General features: G+C 42.8%; 1 protein-coding gene across 1 annotated transcript; it reads right to left on the bottom strand.

Moving 5' to 3' along the window:
- Positions 1 to 218: 218 nt before the first annotated feature.
- On the bottom strand, positions 219 to 25,506 carry LOC121551682. Its single transcript, XM_045211135.1, has 14 exons — positions 25,041 to 25,506; positions 10,164 to 10,210; positions 9,620 to 9,691; positions 9,461 to 9,508; positions 9,135 to 9,266; positions 8,902 to 9,019; positions 8,751 to 8,768; positions 8,592 to 8,627; positions 3,002 to 3,025; positions 1,902 to 1,952; positions 1,693 to 1,791; positions 1,485 to 1,508; positions 370 to 420; positions 219 to 259 (listed from the first exon to the last, which is right to left on the bottom strand). The coding sequence occupies exons 1-14, from the start codon at positions 25,084 to 25,086 to the stop codon at positions 219 to 221; spliced, it is 807 nt and encodes a 268-aa protein (XP_045067070.1). The 5' UTR covers positions 25,087 to 25,506.

The following is a 25,506-nucleotide window of genomic DNA, read 5'->3' as shown; positions in this document are numbered from 1 at the left end:
TATAATGTCATGTCATGACGCGCCACATTATTCATTTGGATTCAACATCTGAGAAGAGGTAAGAGGAGGTTTTAACTTGGCTGGCACAATATCAGACATTTTTCTCACTAACTGAGCTCTTATGATCATTAAAGGATTAAGGAAACATCAACCCATGTTACCGCTGTTTGATATTGTTGACGATGTTAATGATGATGATGGTGGTTGTGTTGTTGTTGTTACTGTTGATGTTGACGTTTGGGTGGGATCGATGATGTTTCTAAAATAAATGTCAGAAAAAATATTGACTTTCACCTAAAATATTATTTTATCAAGATTTTGAATAAAGAAGTTACATCATTGTATGACAAAATTTATAGAGATGCTTACTGTAATTTATGGTGTGTAACTTGGTTGTATATATTGTTGTAGTTTTTGTATCTAAAAAGATGTAAAGAAAAAGGTATGTATACTGAACAAAAATATAAACGCAACATGCAACAACTTCATTGAATTTAATGAGTTACAGTTCATATGAGGAAATCAGTCAATTGAAATAAATTCATTAGGCCCTAATCTATAGATTTCACATGACTGGTCGTAATGTTATTTTTGTGCATTCTAATTGCCATTGATAAAATGGAATTGTGTTCGTTATCCGTAGCTTATGCCTGCCCATACCATAACCCCACACGACACCATACACGTGGTCTGCGGTTGTGAGGCCGGTCGGACGTACTGCCAAATTCTCTAAAACGACATTGGAAGCGGCTTATGGTAGAGAAATGAATATTCCAACACTTTACATGTTGCATTTATATTTTTGTTCAGTGTAGTTAACATAATTATTCACTAATCATTGATCCCTTTGAGACTGAGACTGAGATTGGATCAGACACACACAGATTCCACACCCATTGCTTCCGTACACACACACAGCGGCTACACACACACAATGACAGTACACACACATAGTGGCGGCTTTCTGGCCACGAAAGTGGTGAAGAATTCTCAGCCCACCCAAGAGCATACTGTAACTAACTAACGAGAGAGAGAGTGTGTGAGAGAGAGAGAGAGAGAGATATGTGACAGTATAAGGATGTAATGATGGCTAACAATACAGTCCTTTGATAATGTGTAGCCCCTGGTCATCATGGAAAGGGGCACCCTGGACAGACTAACGCTAAGGATTCACATTGGTATTCCAAAGGTCTGGACTAAAGGACAAACACACATGCGACCAACATTCTATCTCTGCCGCGCGACCAATGTTATAAGAAATAATTTATTAACACATTATTTCCTAATGATTATATCTATTGTATCTATCTATAATATATATATATATATATATCTACACTATATATACGTACACAAGTATGAGGCTGAATGGAAGCAAGTCCCCACAGCAATGTTCCATAGCAGCAAAGGGGGATGTTCAACGAGCAGGTGTCCACATACTTTTGGTCATGTAGCGTATCTATAAACAAAGCTAAAACACTTACTTTGTAATCGCTTCTCTTGTGAATCTAGAGAAAAAGGAAAGAGATAATATAATGTCATGTCATGACGCGCCACATTATTCATTTGGATTCAACATCTGAGAAGAGGTAAGAGGAGGTTTTAACTTGGCTGGCACAATATCATACATTTTTCTCACTAACTTTGCTCTTATGATCATTAAAGGATTAAGGAAACATCAACCCATGTTACCGCTGTTTGATATTGTTGACGATGTTAATGATGATGATGGTGGTTGTGTTGTTGTTGTTACTGTTGATGTTGACGTTTTGGGTGGGATCGATGATGTTTCTAAAATAAATGTCAGAAAAAATATTGACTTTCACCTAAAATATTATTTTATCAAGATTTTGAATAAAGAAGTTACATCATTGTATGACAAAATTTATAGAGATGCTTACTGTAATTTATGGTGTGTAACTTGGTTGTATATATTGTTGTAGTTTTTGTATCTAAAAAGATGTAAAGAAAAAGGTATGTATACTGAACAAAAATGTAAACGAAACATGCAACAACTTCATTGAATTTAATGAGTTACAGTTCATATGAGGAAATCAGTCAATTGAAATAAATTCATTAGGCCCTAATCTATAGATTTCACATGACTGGTCGTCATGGTATTTTTGTGCATTCTAATTGCCATTGATAAAATGCAATTGTGTTCGTTATCCGTAGCTTATGCCTGCCCATACCATAACCCCACACGACACCATACACGTGGTCTGCGGTTGTGAGGCCGGTCGGACGTACTGCCAAATTCTCTAAAACGACATTGGAAGCGGCTTATGGTAGAGAAATGAATATTCCAACACTTTACATGTTGCATTTATATTTTTGTTCAGTGTAGTTAACATAATTATTCACTAATCATTGATCCCTTTGAGACTGAGACTGAGATTGGATCAGACACACACAGATTCCACACCCATTACTTCCGTACACACACACAGCGGCTACACACACACAATGACAGTACACACACATAGTGGCGGCTTTCTGGCCACGAAAGTGGTGAAGAATTCTCAGCCCACCCAAGAGCATACTGTAACTAACTAACGAGAGAGAGAGAGAGAGAGAGATATGTGACAGTATAAGGATGTAATGATGGCTAACAATACAGTCCTTTGATAATGTGTAGCCCCTGGTCATCATGGAAAGGGCACCCTGGACAGACTAACGCTAAGGATTCACATTGGTATTCCAAAGGTCTGGACTAAAGGACAAACACACATGCGACCAACATTCTATCTCTGCCGCGCGACCAATGTTATAAGAAATAATTTATTAACACATTATTTCCTAATGATTCTATCTATTGTATCTATCTATAGTATATATATATATATATATCTACACTATATATACGTACAAAAGTATGAGGCTGAATGGAAGCAAGTCCCCACAGCAATGTTCCATAGCAGCAAAGGGGGATGTTCAACGAGCAGGTGTCCACATACTTTTGGTCATGTAGCGTATCTATAAACAAAGCTAAAACACTTACTTTGTAATCGCTTCTCTTGTGAATCTAGAGAAAAAGGAAAGAGATAATATAATGTCATGTCATGACGCGCCACATTATTCATTTGGATTCAACATCTGAGAAGAGGTAAGAGGAGGTTTTAACTTGGCTGGCACAATATCAGACATTTTTCTCACTAACTGAGCTCTTATGATCATTAAAGGATTAAGGAAACATCAACCCATGTTACCGCTGTTTGATATTGTTGACGATGTTAATGATGATGATGGTGGTTGTGTTGTTGTTGTTACTGTTGATGTTGACGTTTTGGGTGGGATCGATGATGTTTCTAAAATAAATGTCAGAAAAAATATTGACTTTCACCTAAAATATTATTTTATCAAGATTTTGAATAAAGAAGTTACATCATTGTATGACAAAATTTATAGAGATGCTTACTGTAATTTATGGTGTGTAACTTGGTTGTATATATTGTTGTAGTTTTTGTATCTAAAAAGATGTAAAGAAAAAGGTATGTATACTGAACAAAAATATAAACGCAACATGCAACAACTTCATTGAATTTAATGAGTTACAGTTCATATGAGCAAATCAGTCAATTGAAATAAATTCATTAGGCCCTAATCTATAGATTTCACATGACTGGTCGTCATGGTATTTTTGTGCATTCTAATTGCCATTGATAAAATGCAATTGTGTTCGTTGTCCGTAGCTTATGCCTGCCCATACCATAACCCCACACGACACCATACACGTGGTCTGCGGTTGTGAGGCCGGTCGGACGTACTGCCAAATTCTCTAAAACGACATTGGAAGCGGTTTATGGTAGAGAAATGAATATTCAATTCTCTGGCAACAGCTCTGGTGGACATTCCTGCAGTCAGCATGTCAATTGCACGCTCCCTCAAAACTTGAGACATCTGTGGCATTGTGTTGTGTGACAAAACTGCACATTTTATTTCAGCTCATGAAACCAACACTTTACATGTTGCATTCATATTTTGTTCAGTGTAGTTAACAGAATTATTCACTAATCCCTTTGAGACTGAGACTGAGATTGGATCAGACACACACAGATTCCACACCCATTGCTTCCGTACACACACACAGCGGCTACACACACACAATGACAGTACACACACATAGTGGCGGCTTTCTGGCCACGAAAGTGGTGAAGAATTCTCAGCCCACCCAAGAGCATACTGTAACTAACTAACTAACTAACGAGAGAGAGAGAGAGAGAGAGAGAGAGAGAGAGAGAGAGAGAGAGAGAGAGAGAGAGAGAGAGAGAGAGAGAGAGAGAGAGAGAGAGAGAGAGAGAGAACAAGAGAGAGATATGTGACAGTATAAGGATGTCATGATGGCTAACAATACAGTCCTTTGATAATGTGTAGCCCCTGGTCATCATGGAAAGGGCACCCTGGACAGACTAACGCTGCCAAATAATGTGGGAAAAACAACATTGTTTGCCTCAGTTGTAGTGCGGCACACACACACTTTTATGTAATCTATAGGCCTTTTCACACTGCATTGTTCTTAGCCCGGCTGTCAGGGTTGAGTGTAGAGGTAACGTGGAATCACACGCAGGACACACAGAGATTCGAAACAGATGTCTTTAGTGAAGTCCGAAAATACAAGACAAACACGGCAACAGGCCACAGGCGAAACATACGCACACTGGTAAGAACCAAAGTAAATGCGCACAACGTGCAGGACTCTCTCAAACAAAACGAAATACAGAGAGCACAGAACAGCGAACCAACTACTACACGTGACATCGAACAATTACACACAACACCTGACCAAACACAAGAGAACTAAATAGGACGCATAATGAACACTTAACAATGAACAGGTGTAACAATCAGACAAAACTAATCAAACATAGAAACATAGAACGGTGGCAGCTAGTACTCCGGAGACGACGACCGCCGAAGCCTGCCCGAACAAGGAGAAGGAGCAGCCTCGGCCGAAACCGTGACACCGGCCTAAGGATTCACACTTGTATTCCAAAGGCCTGGACTAAAGGACAAACACACATGCGACCAACATTCTATCCATGCCACGCGACCAATGTTATAAGAAATAATTTATTAACACATTATTTCCTAATGATTCTTGCCTAGCATTTTATTCCCAACATTAATTGTTTGTATAAATCTGCTGTCTGTAGGGTGTCCAACCACTTTGCCTAGAGTGGGTGAAAACGCGCCTTGGTGATGAAATTTCAATTCCTAATATTATAAAATATATTTTACAAAGACAAATATGATTCTACAGGTTCTGAATCGTTCAATGGGGTCTTTCTCTAACATATCATTAAAATGATATCCCAAAAGTTGGATTTCGTAACCTAATACATCCGATAATAAGCATTGAGCTCTGTTGACACAGTGGTACCGCTTTCTCGCAACAACTTTTGAGGAAGTTGTTTTGGCGGGTCGCAAAGAGTAAAATTAACATGAGCTGACACCGTTTACACTTCACAGAGCTTCTTTTTGTAAGGAAACTTCAAAAAATAATAGGGATTTCCCATTAATACGAAAAGCATATACTAAAAGATGAAAATACTACATGTAATTTACAGTACCAGTCAAAAGTTTGGACACACCTACTCATTCAAGGGTTTTTCTTTATTTTTACTATTTTCTACATTGTAGAATAATAGTGAAGACATCAAAACTATGAAATAACACATACGAAATCATGTAGTAACCAAAAAAGTGTTAAACAAATAAAAATGTATTTATATTTGAGATTCTTCAAATAGCCACCCTTTGCCTTGATGACAGCTTTGCACACTCTTGGTATTCTCTCAACCAGCTTCATGAGGTAGTCACCTGGAATGCATTTCAATTAACAGGTGTGCCTTCTTAAAAGTTAATTTGTGGAATTTCTTTCCTTCTTAATGCGTTTGAGCCAATCAGTTGTGTTGTGACAAGGTAGGGGGGGTATACAGAAGATAGCCCTATTTGGTAAAAGACCAAGTCCATATTATGGCAAGAACAGCTCAAATAAGCAAAAATAAATGACAGTCCATCATTACTTTAAGACATGAAGTTCATTAGAATTACCAGCCTCAGAAATTGCACACTCTGAAGCATTTATTTGGGCTGCAATTTCTGAGGCTGGTAATTCTAATGAACTTCATGTCTTAAAGTAATGATGGACTGTCATTTCTTTTTGCTTATTTGAGATCTTGCCATCCCAACATCAACTATTCAGAGGGGACTGTGTGAATCAGGCCTTCATAGTCGAATTGCTGCAAAGAAACCACTACTAAAGGACACCAATAATAAGAAGAGACCTGCTTGGGCCAAGAAACACGAGCAATGGACATTAGACCGGTGGAAATCTGTCCTATGTTCTGGAGTCCAAATTGGAGATTTTTGGTTCCATCCGCTGTGTTTTTGTGAGATGCGGTGTGGGTGAACGGATGATCTCTGCATGTGTATTTCCCACCGTAAAGCATGGAGGAGGAGGTGTGATGTTGTGGGGGTGCTTTGCTGGTGACAGTGTCTGTAATTTATTTAGAATTCAAGGGACACTTAACCATCCCATCTGGTTTGGGCTTAGTGGGACTATCATTTGTTTTTCAACAGGACAATGACCCAACACACCTCCAGGCTGTGTAAGGGCTATTTTACCAAGAAGGAGAGTAATGGAGTGCTGCATCAGATGACCTGGCCTCCACAATCCCCCGACCTCAACCCAATTGAGATGGTTAGGGATGAAGAATCTCAAATATAAAATATATTTTGATTTGTTGAACACTTTTTTGGTTACTACATGATTCCATCTGTTATTTCATAATTTTGATGTCTTCGCTATTATTCTACAATTACATTTACATAGTAAAAATAATGAAAAACCCTTGAATGAGTAGGTGTGTCCAAACTCTTGACTGGTAGTGTATACCTTACCTCGATATTGTTTTATGTCCTCCGGATTTGAGAAGAAAGGTGACGAGTTTAACAGTGAGCATGTCAGTTTGCCTTAATTCTCAAAGAGCGGGGCCTCCCGAGTGGCGCAGTGGTCTAAGGCACTGCATCACTGTGCCACTAGAGATCCTGGTTCAAGTCCAGGCTCTGTCGCAGCCATGGGAGACCCATGGAGCGGCGCACAATTGGCCCAGCGCCGTCCAGGGTAGGGGAGGATTTGGCCGGCAGGGATGTTCATGTCCCATCGTGCACTAGCGACTCCTGTGGCAGGCCAGGCGCAGTGCACGCTGACTCAGTCACCAGGTGTTTCCTCCGGCACATTGGTGCGGCTGGCTTCTGGGTTAAGCGGGCACTGTGTCAAGAAGCAGTGTGGCTCAGCTCGGTTGTGTTTCGGACGCCACATGACTCTTGACCTTCACCTCTCCCGTGTCCGTACGGGAGTCGCAGCGATGGGACAAGACTGTAACTACCAATTGGATACCACGACGCTATTTTCCTGATTTTTTACCACTCCATTGAATTATTTTGACCATCCTACAAGGGTAAAAACTCCAATAACTTTTGAACGGATTATGATATAGACATGTTTGGACCATTGGTTTTCTTAGAGGAGTATCTACACAATTAACATTTGTCAAAAGATGCATTTTTGATTGGACACCCTACTGTCTGCCTGTCCGACGTCGGTGTCACGTCTACTCTCGCTCCTCCCCTCCGGCGTTCGACGTCGCCGGTTTACTAACCACCGGTCCTGGTAACCATCATTACGCGCACCTGGCATTAATCATTACGCACACCGGCGCTTCATCATGAGGCACACCTGGACTCCATTACCTCACTCATTACCTCCCCTTTATCTGGCACTCCCTTAGGTTCTTTCCCCAGGCAGTATTGTTTCTGTGTTTCATTTTAAGACGCTATTCCTATGTTTTATCGTTCCATGTTTTTTTGTTATATTAAATGTACCACCTACTGTCTACATTACACTCGGAAACAACGTTTCACTTTTGAAATACAAAAGTCGTTGACCGATGTCGGTTCAATTATTTGAATTCCATTCCATTTCATTCAGGTTTTTTTCTGTGAGCTCGATGCTCAGTTTCTGTAGAGATAAATCAGATCAAGCCCGAACTGTGCGATGTAGTATGGAGTTGTAGTTTCCAACAGGCCAATATTCTACATAGTTTAACATAGAAAACGTGGTCATTAACTACAAACAGATGGAGAGAAGAGAACGTGTGAGAGGGATAGAAAGCAGTAGCTTTGCGAGGTATCTCTTCCTCAAAATACATGCAATCATAAAAATCTTATTTACTTTAAAGAACTTTTTAAAATTGTGATTTTATCAGACAGCATAGGCAGCAGCTCTATAGAGATGAGATGATGACTTGGAATGAAATAATAAAGTCATCAAATAAATAAATAAATGATGGTTAATAAGTGATAAGGAATAATGGGGTAGTCACTACCAAACAACTGCTTGCTAAGGTTAGGGTAAGATTTAGAATCAGGGTTAAGGTTAGAGTTAGGGCTAGGGCTAGCAGGTAAGTGTTACGTTTAGGTTTAGGATAAGGGTTAGGATTAGTAGATAGTTAGTTTAAATGTTATTGATCATCTGTAGAGCATCCTTAGATGGACAATCCAAATAAAGTGTTACCACACACACTTACCAAGTGTAGTTGCTTTTTGGCATCTCATTGCATCAACTAGAGAGAAAAAGAGAATGAATAACAATGGGTTAAAACTACTAGTTATTGTTAATAAGCATATTTCACACACACACACACACACACGCACACACACACACGCACGCACACACAAATGCTTACCAAAAACAGCATCACATGCTGTAAAAACAACACAGAGCATATAGTAAGGGAGATGAGTTGGCAATATACAACATACATTCAAGATGTACTTTATGTAATAAAATTATTTTGTGCACTAGAGGTCATGGAAGCAAAGGCATTTTAAACATACCTTTATCTTGTAATGAATTGTGATTGAACGCATCTTTAACCAGACACGTGAAGCCTTTCAAACTGATCAACTCCACCTCACCTAGACTGTATGTGACATTAGAGACACACTTAGGTTCCTGTTATAGGGTAGGAGGAAGAAGAGGAGAGGCTCAGTACTGGAGGAACACACACACACACACAGTAGAACCAATGCACATGCATCTGCACACACACACACAGACATAGACCTACCTTCCCATCCAGACATCCCAGTAAGTAACACACTGCAGAATTGTAATTGTTGTAATCTTCGCATTTGAAGTCCTTCTTACAGTTCTCCCCATAGAACCTGCTAAGGGCTTTTTCAACTCTTTCAACCGTTTCCTGTAATAAACGTGGAATTGACAGAAATTAAGTTGCTAATCCTTTAGGGCCAAATCATAGCTTGAAATAAACTTGCATAAAATGGACCTTTTCATAACATTTTGCATGTATGTCAATGGATTCAAGTTCAATTTACAGAAGTTAGGAGTCAGGCTTTACAGATAGAATGTACAGAAATGGAATGGAACCCATACCTCACTTTTGTTCACTTTGAACAAATAGTCCTTTGGCAGACTTTCCACCTTTAAGGTAGAAAGGCAACCATTTACTTAAAGGTTCAACATCATATCAGGTATGAAAATGCACCAAAAAGTGAGAAACATTGTGATGAGTAACTAGTGACTATAATTTACCATTTCTGTCAAATATTCGTTATACATGCAGTCAGGCTCTTCACACAGACAGGCTCTCCACAGGCACACCTGCTGAGGAGGGAGAGGAGAGAGAGAGTGTAGAGGATGGAAGGAGAGAATCAGTCGAGGAGAGGAAAGGAAAGGAGAGAATCAGTCGAGTCTACTATTTATCTGTTATAAACCTGAATAGTGCAATGTGCATGGTTAAATAATAATTACATAATAATGAATACCTAATTTATGTTGTTACTGAAACAATTATATGTGATTACACTACAACCACATCACATAGAATTCAAACTTTGTTTCATTCATATTTAGCTAAACAACATGCACATAAGTAGAAGGACCTGTATGTGTATAAGGGTTGAGGTCAAACCTTTTCAAGTCAATTCAGAGTATCAAAGAGTCATGGCCCACTGTTTTATATGATAACATTTGAGCGAAACCCAGATGTGTACTGATATCTCCAGCTACAGGTTTGACTGTCAGTGCTCTGACAACTGTCAGTGAGAGATGAGGCAACATAGATTCTAGAACTCACAAACAGACAGGCTCTGATGATCCATGCCAAGCCACTTGTCATGTTGCCTTGATAATCATCAGGATTTCCCGTGGGCAGAAAGAGAGAGAGAGAAAGTGAGAGAGAGAAATAAATATTATTCCTTCAACTTTAAGATGAGAGAAATATTCTTCCTTCCTCAACTTTAAGATAAGGGAAAATACCACGCTGACAATTCTCCCTGCAAAACTTCCTCAACGTTTAGTTAGAGGGGAAAGTACTGGTTTATCCTGACAGAAACATTAATGACAGACAATTTTTTGTGACTGCCTGACTGTGTGTCATCAGTGTGATTGTCTATACTGTTAGGCACATTTCATATGTTGCATTGGTCATTATCACATACTGTAGATATTTCTTGATATTTCAGGAGGTAGGATAGGCCTACTAGTGGCATAACAGTAGGCATGGATTTATCTCACTTTTAATGCGTAACCAAGCAGTTCATATCCTACCAACTGAACATAATGTGTATTCATGCATGACAAAGTTGTTTTGAAGACCAAACTCAGGATCATATAGTGTACATCACTGTCACAAGGCACTTGGTTATTCCTTGTCAAATCAATTGAATTATGTTATGACCTGTTTTACTCAAGAGAGGGGAAAGTAATGTATATGAAGTTAAACTAAGAGATCCATTGGTTGGTAAATATAATATTTTACACTTAGTCCTCACTCAAGGGAACAGCTTTGGTGACAGTTGCAACACACATGCTCTACCCAAGTGTATAGCCTACACACCTCTCAACCATTGTGATACCTTGCCATAAGCATTTATTGACTGAGTGTGGACTGGACTAAGGCCAGGATTCTATCCCATTATGCTTTTCAGCTAAGCACCTTTCAAAGGCAATGTTCTCGAGTTCATGGAACAACAAAGATAAAGGGTCAAGGGGTCAGAGAGAAGAAAGGCCCTGAAAAAGGTCACCAAGGTAAATCAAGGGTCAAAGGTCATTAAATGGGCCTGTGTCACCTAGGGGGTTGAATCAACATGGAAACCTCATTGGATTTGCAAAAAGTCATCACCGTAAGGGCATTTCCTATTTTTTTCACCCAACTTTTAACCTAAATCCAATGACTTGGTGAACTTGTTGTTGATTTCACATTGAATTCCCAATAGTTGACAACTCAACCAAATGTGAATCCAAACTAGACGTTGAACTGACGTCTGTGCCCAGTGATTACCTTGATTATGCCAAACAGCTGCTGGTACACTTTGTTGAGTGTCTATGGTGATACATTTACAGTGTACAATGTACAGTTGAAGTCGGACGTTTACATACACTTAGGTTGGAGTCATTAAAACTTGTTTTTCAACCACTCCACACATTTCTTGTTAAACGATAGTTTTGGCAAGTCGGTTAGGACATATTCTTTGTGCATGACACAAGTAATTTTTCCAACAATTGTTTACAGACAGATTATTTCACTGTATCACAATTCCAGTGGGTCAGAAGTTTACATACACTAAGTTGATTGTGCCTTTAAACAGCTTGGAAAATTCCAGAAAATGATGTCATGGCTTTAGAAGCTTCTGATAGGCTAATTGAAATCATTTGAGTCAATTGGAGGTATACCTGTGGATGTATTTCAAGGCCTACCTTCAAACTCAGTGCCTCTTTGCTTGACATCATGGGAAAATCAAAATAAATCAGCCAAGACCTCAGAAAAATATTGTAGACCTCCACAAGTCTGGTTCATCCTTGGGAGCAATTTCCAAATGCCTGAAGGTACCACATTCATCTGTACAACCAATAGTACGCAAATATCACTATTTCTAAAACAAGCCATAGAAAGTTGGTTGCAATTTCAATTTAATCCTCCAGAAACGACAGAACAAATAATGCAACAAATATTGTGGTTAAACTGAAATATACTAATTGACAAAAAAAATGTTTAAAAAAGGTATAATCTTCGTAAATGATATCATCGGTAGGACTGGTGGAGTTGTCGCACATGCAGCTAACAAAAACATATGGAAATGTCTGCTCTACCCAAAATGAAAACCAAATAATTGCAGCCTTACCGCAAAAATGGAAGAGGAAAGTGGAAGGGGGAGAAAGTACGGAACTTGTCTGTCGGCCTTGCATTAAAGAACATAATTGGTTAAAGAAAACTGTGATAAATAAAAAAGTATACCAGTTTCATTTAAGGACCAAAGGATTGACAGCCGTCCCATATAGATTGCAAAATAGTTGGGAAGAGATTTTTGACGTACCAATCCCACGGCATAGTGTTTATGAACTGATACGCAAAACGACGCCGGATTCAAAACTTAGAATCTTTCAATTGAAATTATTATATAAAATTCTTGCTACCAATAGAACGTTATTTATATGGGGAATACAATCTTCCCAGCTCTGCAGATTTTGCTGCGAAGAGACAGAATCATTAGATCATTTGTTTTGGTACTGTCCATTTGTAGCTTGTTTTTGGACACAGGTCCAGGAATGACTAAAGGATTGCAATATTTACCTGGAGCTAACCTTGCAGATAGCATTACTGGGTGATCTGAAAAGTCATAGTCAATCGATCAATAATATAATAATACTTTTAGCAAAAATGTTTATTTTCAATTTACAATCTGTAGAAACAATGAGAATAGAAAGGTTCAGAACTTTTGTAAAACATCACAGTACAGTTGAAAAATATATGGCAAATAGAAATCCTATATGGATGGTGTTAAGAGATAGATGGGTGGTGTTGAATGGAGTTGAAGGATGGGACTAATAACAACTAACAACAACTAATAAGAAGATACGGTTTGCAACTACACATGTGGACAAAGATCATACTTTTTGGAGAAATGTCCTCTGGTCTGATGAAACAAAAATAGAACTGTTTGGCCATAATGACCATCGTTATGTTTGGAGGAAAAAGGGGGTAGCTTGCAAGCCGAAGAACACCATCCCAACCGTGAAGCACGGTGGTGGCAGCATCATGCTGTGGGGGTGCTTTGCTGCAGGAGGGACTTGTGCACGTCACAAAATAGATGGCATCATGAGGAAGGAAAATTATGTGGATATATTGAAGCAACACCTCAAGACATCAGTCAGGAAGTTAAAGCTTGGTCGCAAATGGGTCTTCCAAATGGACAATGACCCCAAGCATACTTCCAAAGTTGTGGCAAAATGGCTTAAGGACAACAAAGTCAAGGTATTGAAGTGGCCATCACAAAGCCCTGACCTCAATCCTATAGAAAATGTGTGGGCAGAACTGAAAAAGCGTGTGCGAGCAAGGAGGCCTACTAACCTGACTCAGTTACACCAGCTCTGTCAGGAGGAATGGGCCAAAATTCACCCAACTTATTGTGGGAAGCTTGTGGAAGGCTATCCGAAACATTTGACCCAAGTTAAACAATTTAAAGGCAACGCTACCAAATACTAATTGAGTGTATGTAAACTTCTGACCCACTGGGAATGTGATTCAATAAATAAAAGCTGAAATAAATAATTCTCTCTACTATTATTCTGACATTTCACATTCTTAAAATAAAGTGGTGATCCTAACTGACCTAAGACATGGAATTTTTACAAGGATTAAATGTCAGGAATTGTGAAAAACTGAGTTCAAATGTATTTGACTAAACTTCCGACTTCAACTGTATGAATGTTATCTGATGTTAGCAAGTTATTTATTTCCTGAACCTTATTTCTAAGGCTACATATATTAATATGGGCTATTTTCTGCCCTTTCCTGGGTAGTTTATCAGAGATAGACATAATATGGAAAAAAGTAAACAAACCATGAGAAAAATATATACATTCAAAGATGGAAGAGCAGCTTATGGAGAATGATTTTCGAAAAAGTTTCCTTGGTATGAGTTAAATGACATTATATTGCCATCTACTGGATGAAACAATCCTGTACATTTGTAATGCATTGTAATGCACAGATATCTCAGATCTCAAAGCTGGGGTTGAAAGGCATCCCAGACCAGGTGAAGGGAGCAATGCACCAGTAAATAATTACCATATTTGTTTCACTTTTAAATTAGATCATGGTGTGTTGCTTGTAAAGTACATATTTTGTGTTCTATAAAGAACCCTGACAAACGGCCTCATGTCAACGATGAATATGAAAGGAAACAAAGGGAAGAGGGCCTTTGAGGACTCCAACCTTTGCAGCGTCATTATAGGTACAGTGGAGTCCAAAGTATGACATTTTACATGACATTTGAATACCTTCTCTAGCTAATATTTGTTTTCCCCCTTTACAGCAGGTGTGAGTCTTGGTGAATCAAAGGCTACAGAGGCCGAAACACTACAGGCCATGTCAACCTGCCTGAAATATGCACCTGACCGCAAGGGGGGCAGTGGGAGGTCCAATGAGTAAGGGGATGAAAGTTCTTAAGAAGTTAAAAGCATCAAAGCCTGTTCCAACAGTGCCTTTTTTTGTTTATTGTATATCGAATTTGTGTTTCCAGAAGCCTGTGCCAGAAATGCATTTATTTGCTTATTAATACTTTTTTGGCTTGTACATCTTTTTTGTGATGCAATACGTTTACATTTCAACTGTTTTTGACTTTAAAATAAAAAGAATTGCATAACAGTTTTTACATGGACAAAGGTTTACCAGTGGAAGCTGCTGAGGGGAGGACGGCTCACAATAACAGCTGGAACGGAGTGAAGGGAATGGCATCAAACTATGTGTTTGATGTATTTGATACTATTCTACCCATTCCGCTCCAGCCATTCCCACGAGCCCGTCCTCCCCAATTAAGGTGCCACCAACCTCCTGTGAGGTTTACACAAGTTACTGCTCTAATTGTGTTACACAGAATGACAACAGACAACAGTAGTATAGACCCTAAGTCTGGAAGATACAATTCTACTCATGGTGCAAAATGTATTGTACATATCAGGGTGCTTTTCAAAAGTGTGCAACATCAGAAAGGCCCTGGCTGATACAGTTTGTTTTCCTATTCTTAGCTGATGCTCTTCTCCTTATTTAATGTAAAGAAGCCTACATCACAAAATGGCAACTATTTGTAAACATCTAATCAACACACTTCACGGATTGGTGATAATCCCTGTTGAATTCATGGTGGGTTTTGGTCAATGCACAATAGAGCGGTGAGGACACAGATCGAACAATGAGACAGATATTTCACAGGATGTATAAATGTGATGCATCCGCTTGGCGTTTCCACTCACTAAATATGTTAGGGCGAGGAAGCCGTGGCTGGCAAAGGGAGAAGATGAAAGGAGATCCATTTTGGCCGACATTCTGCAAATGTCCTCATCGATGAATCATTTGATCTCAATACAGTTTTCTGTTTCCAAAACTAGAATATGTTATGAACAGATTGGACTACATTTTGTACACTTTACCCTTTGCCAAAGTTTTAAAAAATTGCGTTGTTTAGAAGGAGTGCAAAGGCGAATTGAGTTATTGCACACGCACACTTCAGAGTAGGCATCCGTAACGGAAATATGCAGATACGTGCTAGAACGGGCCAATAGGATCTCGCTAGTTCGTGCTTGGCTCTGCCCAGCTCCTTGCTTGTTTTGCCCACTATGACTCACTTGTTCCCATTGGAAACGACAGGCTGTGGTCTATCTTGGTTTAGTTATAAAAAATATTTGGTGAGGAGAGGCTCTGTGGACCCTTACTGTCCAGAAGTAATTTAGCCATTCATTGTAGTCATTGCGCTCTGTAGAGTTATGTAGCACTGATTAATTGGAACACACAATTGGTTTGGTGAGCTCTTTAAGCCTTGAACTTCATAGACAAGTGCATCCAATCATGAGAAAAGGTATTTAAGGTGGCCAATTGCTAGTTGTTGTTCTCTTTGACTCTCCTCTGAAGAGTGGCAACATGGGGGCCTCAAAACAACTCTCAAATGACCTGAAAACAAAGATTGTTCAACATTATGGTTTAGGGGAAGGCTACAAAAAGCTATCGCTGAGATGTAAGCTGTCAGTGTCCACTGTGAGGAACATAGTGAGGAAATGGAAGACCACAGGCACAGTTCTTATTAAGGCCAGAAGTGGCAGGCCAAGTAAAATATCGGAGAGGCAAAGGCGAAGGATGGTGAGAACGGTCAAAAACAGCCCACAGACCACCTCCAAAGACCTACAATATCATCTTGCTGCAGATGGTGTCACTGTGCATCGTTCAACAATTCAGCACACTTTGCACAAGGAGAAGCTGTACGGGAGAGTGATGCGGAAGAAGCCTTTTCTGCACACACGCCACAAACAGAGTCGCTTGAGGTATGCAAATGCTTTTTTTGGACAAGCCAGCTTCATTTTGGAATAAGGTGCTGTGGACTGATGAAACAAAAATTGAGTTATTTGGTCATAACAAGGGGCGTTATGCATGGCGGCAAAAGAACACAGCGTTCCAAGAAAAACACTTGCTACCCACAGTAAAATTTGGTGGGGGTTCCATCATGCTGTGGGGCTGTGTGGCCAGTGCCAGTACTGGGAATCTTGTTAAAGTTGAGGGTCGCATGGATTCCACTCAATATCAGCAGATTCTTGGGAATAATGTTGAAGAATCAGTCACAAAGTTGAAGTTACGCCGGGGCTGGATATTTCAACAAGACAACGACCCAAAACACTGCTCAAAATCTACCCGGGCATTTATGCAGAGGAACAAGTACAATGTTCTGGAATGGCCATCCCAGTCCCCAGACCTGAATATCATTGAGAATCTGTGGGATGATTTGAAGCGGGCTGTCCATGCTCGGCAACCATCAAACCTAACTGAAGTGGAGATGTTTTGTAAGGAGGAATGGTCCAAAATACCTTCATCCAGAATCCAGACACTCATTAGAGGCTATAGGAAGTGTCTAGAGGCTGTTATTTTAGCCAAAGGAGGCTCTACTAAATATTGATGTGATTTGTCTGTTGGGGTACCCAAATTTATGCACCTGTCTAATTTAGTTTTGATGCATATTGCACATTTTCTGTTAATCCAATAAACCTCATTTCACTACTAAAATATTACTGTGTCCATCAGTTATTTGATAGATCAAAATGAAATTGCTCATCCAAACACCCAATTATTTATAAATGGAAATCATGGAAATTGTCAGGGGTGCCCAAACTTTTTCATACGACTGTATATCAGCGTCAAAACAAAACTATCACAAGGGAATTATTCCACCTTAGAAATAACAAATGGAAGAGAAGCTCAACCGAGCTACTCACTCTCACAATGAAACAATCACTCACAAAGACAAGGGGAACAGAGGGAACACTTATACACATACTAATTAGGGGAATGAGCACCAGGTGTGTGTGATTGACAAGACAAGACATGACAAGTGGAGTGATGAGAATGGGATCGGCAGTAGTTAGTAAGCCGGTGACGACGAACGCCGAAACCTGTCCGAACAAGGAGGGGAGGCAGCCTCGGCGGAAGTCATGACAGTACCCCCCTTGACGCGCGGCTCCAGCAGTGCGCCGACCCCGGCCTCGGGGACGGCCAGGAGGATGCGGAGCAGGGCGAGTCGGATGGCAACGGTGGAAATCCCTCAACAGGGAGGGATCGAGAATGTCCCTTCTTGGGACCCAGCACCGTTCCTCTGGACCGTACCCCTCACACTCCATGAGATACTGAAGGGCCCCCACCCGACGCCTCGAATCCAGTATGGAACGGACCGAGTACGCTGGGGCCCCCTCGATGTCCAGAGGAGGTGGAGGAACCTCCCGCACCTCAGACTCCTGGAGCGGACCAGCTACTACCGGCCTGAGGAGAGACACATGAAACGAGGGGTTAATATGGTAATCAGGGGGGAGTAACAACCTGTATGTAACCTCGTTTATCCTCCTCAGGACTTTAAACGGCCCCACAAACCGCAGGCTCAGCTTCCGGCAGGGCAGGCGGAGGGGTAGATTCCGGGTCGAGAGCCAGACCTGATCCCCCGGTATGAAAACCAGGGCCTCCCTGCGGTGGCGGTCAGCGTTCGCCTTCTGACGACGCACAGCGCGCTGGAGGCGAACGTGGGCAGCGTCCCAAGTCTCCTCCGCGAGCCGAAACCAGTCATCCACCGCAGGAGCCTCGGTCTGGCTCTGGTGCCACGGTGCCAGGACCGGTTGGTAACCCAAAACACATTGGAGGGGTATTAGGTTAGTGGAGGAGTGTCTGAGAGAGTTCTGAGCGTATTCTGCCCATGGCAGGAACACCGACCACTCCCCCGGGCCGGGCCTGACAGTATGTCCGCAGGAACCTACCCACATCTTGATTCACCCTTTCCACCTGCCCATTACTCTCGGGGTGAAATCCAGAGGTCAGGCTGACCGAGACCCCCAGACGTTCCATGAACGCCTTCCAGACTCTAGACGTGAACTGGGGACCTCGGTCGGACACGATATCCTCTGGTACCCCGTAGTGCTGGAAGGCGTGAGTAAACAGAGCCTCCGCAGTTTGTAGGGCTGTGGGGAGACCGGGCAGAGGAGGAGTCGGCAGGACTTTTAAAAGTGATCCACAACGACCAGGATAGTGGTGTTACCTTGGGAGAGGGGAAGATCAGTAAGAAAATCAATACTAAAGGTGAGACCATGGTCGTTGTGGAACTGGTAAAGGTTGTAGCTGCCTAGGTGCCTTACTCTGGGCGCACACTGAGCAGGAGGAAACATACACCTTCACGTCCTTAGCCAAGGTAGGCCACCAGTACTTCTCGGTCAGGCAGCGCATTGTACGACCGATACCTGGATGACCAGAGGAGGGTGACATGTGTGCCCAGTAGATCAGACTATCACGGATAAGCGCAGGCACGTACTGCAGCCCAGCTGGACACTGCGGTGGAGATGGATCTGTGCGTAATGCCTGCGCTATATCCGCGTCCATCGCCCATACTACCGGCGCCACAATGCATGAGGCCGGGAGTATGGGGGTGTTTTCTCTGGGCCTCTCCTCTGTGTCATACAGCCGAGACAGTGCGTCTGCCTTCACGTTCTTCATACCCGGAATGTAAGAGAGTGTGAAATCAAACCGGGTGAAGAAGAGGGCCCATCTGGCCTGGCGAGGATTCAGCCTCCTTGCTGCTCGAATGTACTCCAAGTTACGGTGGTCTGTCCAGACAAGGAAAGAGTGTTTCGAGCCAATGCCTCCACACCGTCAATGCTCGGACAACAGCCAGCAGCTCCCGATCACCAACGCCGTAGTTCTGCTCCGCCGAGCTGAGCTTTTCTAAAAGAAAGCACAGGGGCGGAGCTTGGGTGGCGTGCCTGAGCATTGGGATTAGACAGCGCCTATCCCTACCTCGGACGCATCCACCTCGAGGTGAGCCAGTACCGGGGCTGAGGTGAACAGACCCCGCAATCTACTGAAGGCCAAATCAGCCTCAGCAGACCAGCGGAGTCGGGACGGCCCACCCTTCAACAAGGATGTAATGGGAGCTGCGACCTTGCCAAAGCCCTGAATAAACCTCAGATAGTAGTTGGCAAAGCCAAGGAAGCGCTGCACCTCCTTCACCGTGGTTGGAGATGGCCAATTACGCACGGCTGAAATGCAATCTCCCTCCATCTCCACACCTGTGGTAGTAATGCGGTATCCGAGGAAGGAGATTGACTGCTGGAAAAACTCACACTTCTCTGCCTTGGCATAAAGATCATTCTCCAGCAGTCGGACCAGTACCTTGCGAACCAGGGACACATGCTCGGTGCGCGTAGCGGAATACACCAGGATGTCATCGATGTAGACCACCACACTGCGACCAAGCATGTCCCGAAACACCTCGTTCACAAAGGACTGGAAAAAGGATTGAGCATTCATCAAACCGTAGGGCATCACCAGGTATTCATAATGCCCCGAGTTTGTGCTGAATGCTGTTTTCCACTCATCCCCTTCCCGAATACGCACCAGGTTGTAGGCACTCCTGAGGTCTAATTTGGTGAAAAAATGGGCCCCATGCATTGACTCAATCACTGAAGGAATGAGGGGATAACTAAATCGTACCGTCACCTTATTCAGTGGTCGATAATCAATGCACAGGCATAAACCGCCATGTTTCTTCTTCACAAAGAAGAAACTTGAGGAAGCAGGTGAAGTGGAGGGACGTATATACCCCTGGCTCAGGGACTCGGTGACGTATGTTTCCATAGCCTTTGTTTCAGCCTGCGACAGGGGATACACATGACTCCTGAGAGGTACAGCGTCTACCCGAAGGTTTATCGCGCAATCCCCCTCCCGATGAGGTGGTAATTAAGTTGCTTGCGTCTTGGAAAACGTGAGTGCCAGATCATGGTATTCGGGGTGAATGCGCACGGTGAGGGTACCGTCTGGACTTTCCACCGTGGTCGCACCAGACACCGACCCGGAAACTCACGCGACCACCCCTCTGCAGCCATGAAAAATTGGGGTTGTGAAGGGCTAACCACGGAATAGCTAAGACTACAGGGTAAGCAGGAGACTCCCTTAGGCGGCACTGGAAATGGTCGATCAGGGCCCGCTCGTTCCACCCAGGCCCCGCTGCCAGCGTCCGGAACTCCAGCGCGTAGTCCTGTGCGGTCCTCGTCCCCTGCCTCAGATGGACCAGTCGTTCGCCCACCTCTCGACCCTCAGGCGGGTGATCGAAAACGGCCCGAAAGAGGCGAGCAAACTCCCCGTAGTCCTCCAACGCGGCACCTCCCTCCTCCACACCGCGTTGGCCCACTCCAGGGCTCTCCCACAAAGGCAGGAAATGAGGACGGATACCTTCTCCCGGTCCAGTGGCGCCGGCCTGATGCTGGAGAAATACAACTCTAGTTGGAGCAGAAATCCCTTACATCGCGCTGCCGTTCCATCAAACGCCGGTGGCCGGGATATCTGGATCCCTCCAGGGGCTGGGGTGTAGGTGGCTGGATCCGGTTGACCAGCTGGTCTCGATAGATCGGGTCCTCTCCTCTCCAGGCGTTCTACTACCTGAAGAACCCGATCCATCGCTTCCCCCAAGCTGGCCAACATCGAGGAATGCTCCTGGGCCCTTGCCACAACTCCAGGCATGCGGTCTTCTCCTGCTGACTCCATTCAGCAGGTGAGTGATTCTGTGACGAGGTGTGAATGAAGGAGTCAGGCGCAGGAGGTAAAACACAGAAGTCCAGAGTTTATTCCGTTTACATATATCAAACGCACCCAGCGTCAAAACGAAACTATCACAAGGGAATTATTCCACCTTGGAAATAACAAATGGAAGAGAAGCTCAACCGAGCTACTCGCTCTCACAATGAAACAATCACTCACAAGACATATGTGTTATTTCATAGTTTTGATGTCTTCACTATTATTCTACAATGTACAAAATAGTAAAAATAAAGAAAAACCCTTGAATGAGTAGGTGTGTCCAAACTTTTGACTGGTACTGTACATCCAAACCCCTCATTCTGGCCAAGGGTTCTGTCTGACAGACACGTTAACCGGCCATTACAGTTGTCCATACACGCCCCTCTCACTGTTGCGGGTGAAATAGGGGCTTCCCCCAGTGTGTTGTGCTCGGCTAGGGCAATGGATGCTTTTCACAGACACAGGCAATACGAAAGCTTTATCAATTTTCGTTAACTATGGTGAGAGAGTTTTGGGCCAGGGTCTATCCGACCAGACTCTCACATTGCATGGTGGACACTGTTACTGCAGCATTTCGGCTGGGCCGCTGGCCTTTGCCTTTTGCTGTGGTGGCACATTCTACTGGAGGAGTAACTGCCTTACCTGGACAATTGGATAGTCTGCCCCATCTAGAGAACAGGCCACAACAGACATGAGGACCCTCTTGAACCACATTTGAGTTCTGGGCCTCACCCTAAACGAGGAGAAGAGTCACCTGACCCCCTCACCGAAGGTGATCTACCTCGGGATGTACATAGACTCGACTCTCATGAGGGCACTTCTACCTCAGGTGAGAGTAACAAAATCCTCAACTGTTTCTGGCTCGGACGAGCCATGTCGGTGTTAGAGTGCCTCCAGCTTCTGGCTTGGCCTCTGAAAGGCGTTAGTGGACCAGTCTTGCAGGACAATGTGGTGAACATGTTGCGGAGCGCCATGGTTTCTTCCACCAATGCATCATATCAAATGTGGTGGAGCATATTCTGTACCTGGTTTGAGAGCCATATGTGCAAACAGTTTAACGGTTTTCACAGTCACTGCTCGATGCGGGCCGAGCGGCATTCACATTGAGAGTGCATTTAGCCGCTATCTCGACATGCCATAACGAAAGCCAAGAGAGACCCATGGCTGGCTATCCATTGCTCTCCAAGTTTATGAAGGGAGTTCGACATCTGTGTCCAGCAATGGCCCAAAACTGGAACGTTGACGTGGTGCTGTCAGTGTTTGCTAAGCCGCCCTCGAGCCCCTAGAGTCGATGACTTTGAAGCACCTATCCATGAAGGTGGCATTCCTGTTGGCTATTACCTCCACTAAGAGGGTATGAACTTCATGACTTTTCAGTGAGCACTGAATGTTTTTTTTTCAGAATGGTGCAGTCAAGAGGAGTGTCACCCTCCGTCTTAACCCTTCATTCTTACCGAAGGCCCTGTTTGACAGACATGTGAACCGGACCTTACATTTGTCCTCATATGCTCCTCCCACGGCTGCGGGTGAGCTGGGTGTTGTTTCCCCAAGTGTGCTCTGTCTGGGTCAGGGCCTTGGACACTTACATTACAAAGACACAGGCAATACGACAGTCTGATTGGCTATTTGTTTGCTATGGTGAGAGAGTTCTGGGCCAGAGCCTATCAATACAAATGCTCTCACATTGGATTGTGGACACTATTACTACAGCATATCGGCTGGCCAGCCGGCCTCTGCCGTCTGTTGTAGTGGCGCATTCTACTAGAGGAGTAGCTACATCGTAGGTACTATAGAGTCATTGTTGCCCCCGCCAATGAGGTCGGAACGGCTGTGCTGGGTGTTGCCTCCGCTTCCCTGAGTGGGGACGGAGGGACATAACAACTATGACTGCCCTGAGCTCAGTCCTATGGGACTTTGCTCTCCGTCTGGCCCTTACCTAGTTCACCGATTAATCTGGTATTGTGATACCATATTGGAGTGATCCAATATAGTGCTACATAACGAAGGATACGTATGTAATCAGAGTTATGTGAGCTATTGGATTACTCCAATCCTCTTTGTCGGTGATCTACGGCACCTCGTAAAGGACACGAGGTGGAAGTAGTGCGGCGGCAGCTATTTAAGGGTGTCAGCCGCAGCACTACCCGGACTAATCTGAAATTCTTACTCGGAATGTATCCTGCCGCGCGGAAGGATACCATATTGGAGTGATCCAATAGCTCACATAACCGTGGTTACATATGTAACCTTCGTTGCTATTTTCTCTCGAAAACTAGCTCAGGCCTAGTGCGCATGTGCGCCCGTGCCAGGAGGGCGCACATGCGCACTGGGCTAATTTTTATGCCCGATATCAGGAGCTGGTGGCAAAAGTTTGATTAAACAATTCAGAGACTGAAACGAATAAATCAAATGACATATATTTGAGAACAAATCAATATACAATCCCGATATCAGCTTTAACTGTCAATAGTAAAACAAAGCTTAAAACGATGTTTGAGTGAAGCCTGAATATAGAAAATGAATGGTGAATTCGCTTCTGGACACAGTAGACTTCTCCTCCTCAACGCCACCATGGGCTTGTTTGACATTGCAGCCTAGAGTGCAGGCGACTGCCGACTGACTGATCTACAATTAACCTTGCATCATAAATAACCACTCATTATTATTTGTAGATCAGTCAGTCAGTCACAATTTACCCATGATAGACTACATTACGGTATCGATCCTATCGAACACAGCCTATTTGTTCTCAAAATGTAGTTGATTAATAGAGTATAGTTTTCATATTTGATACTACCGAAATTACAAAATAACTGTTGGCTTTCGTTTTGAGTAGGTGAATAAATGTTGAAATCCACATTTCCATGTTGAAAGCACGTGGTGTGCCAGTGGCTGGATAGGCTGGTCCACATTATGAATGTATTATGGTTAAGATAGAGAATATTTGTATTCGTCTAACAGCAGTCAAGCGTCGATCATCATGTCACCAGAATAAGTAATAGATATTGGAAAGGAGCATCAAACTCATCACCATACACTTTCACCACCCTGTGAAGTTCATAATTTATTGAATCTGTGCCAAATAAAACGGTATGGTTTCCCAGTCTTAGTGGGGTAACACAATCCATATCATCGCGTGACTCCAAGTTTACTTCGATATGTTAGTTGAGTGACTGCTGATTCACAACCAAATTTCGAAATTGCACCTTGTGTATTCTATTATTCTAAATGTAAATTGAGTTACATTTTTATTTATTTTATTGTGACATTGGTCTGCGGGCCTACGAAAGGGAGGGGCATGCGGCCAATTGCCCATCCCTGATGTACCCGCACTGTATCTGATAGCTGTTGGCTAGAGTGCATGTGCCTATCCCAGAGTGGGCACATTCGCTATATAAAGCAACATTTTCATACCAAAAAAACAGGCGACCCGCAGGCTAAAACAGTGATTTTTTTTTTGTTTATTTTTACCCCAAAAAGACAATCACCAGGATTTCAGCTAAAATGAGTTTATTTTGGACATCTGTTCCCAAGTATTCTCACGAATAAAAAGAGACGTGAAGGTGTCTCAATGTAATAAAGGTATGACATTATTGTTCTCTTTTTGGGCTTAGTTGTGGTCAATTTGCAGTGTAGGCCTACCTACAAATTATTATAATTATGTTCCAGCTCCGATCATCTGCTCCAACAAAAATCGGCCTGCGTCTGAATCTAGTTGCCTAAATGCCTACCCCTGGTATAATAGGCTATTACATTTAGGCTATGTGTAAAATGTTATTATTACCTAGACTATAACCAATTGAATTACAAAGATATTGTCATGGCAAAACAGAATTAGATCGAAAATCAGCAACACCTTACCTTTTTGTGTCTGCTCTGGACGTCGTACAAGTGCGCATTTTGACATTACTTTCACTTTTGTAGGACTACAGCGGTCTTGTAGCCTAAGCGGCCGCCCACGGTCCTCCTACTCTTCCCCCTAAATATCAATTAAAAGGTCCCTGTCCCACTTGGACATTCTAGGGACTTATGTCCCCAGACGGTCTGCACTGAAACCTCACCGACCCATTATAGCTCCACTAGGCTACATTCACATATCGCGGACGGAATATTATGCTATTGGCGTTCTAATCCATTGTTATAAACCGACGTAGACATTTCTAACCTTCCCGCAAATAAATCAACTAGTGAAAAAAATAGGCAAAAGACGCCTGCTTAAATGCCATCCGCAGAACTGCAGTTCAGGTCTTTTGCGGTCAGTGCAGGGGGCTGCAAATTCAGAGCTGAAAAATAACAAAAATCCCCTTTACACTGTGGACACCTAAAG

The sequence above is a fragment of the Coregonus clupeaformis genome, chromosome 35 (assembly GCF_020615455.1).
Source record: "Coregonus clupeaformis isolate EN_2021a chromosome 35, ASM2061545v1, whole genome shotgun sequence".
Taxonomy (NCBI): Eukaryota; Metazoa; Chordata; class Actinopteri; order Salmoniformes; family Salmonidae; genus Coregonus; species Coregonus clupeaformis.
This window is presented reverse-complemented; position numbering and strand designations above follow the sequence as displayed.

What these genes read in the sequence shown, in the direction of transcription:
- LOC121551682 (XM_045211135.1), bottom strand. Translation starts at nt 25,086, where the DNA reads ATGTCAAAATGCGCACTTGTACGACGTCCAGAGCAGACACAAAAAG. An exon ending in TCCAGAGCAGACACAAAAAG is followed by an intron (nt 10,211 to 25,040) that starts GTAAGGTGTTGC and finishes ATGATTATCAAG; the next exon opens with GCAACATGACAAGTGGCTTG. An exon ending in GTTACACACCATAAATTACA is followed by an intron (nt 1,792 to 1,901) that starts GTAAGCATCTCT and finishes CATTTATTTTAG; the next exon opens with AAACATCATCGATCCCACCC.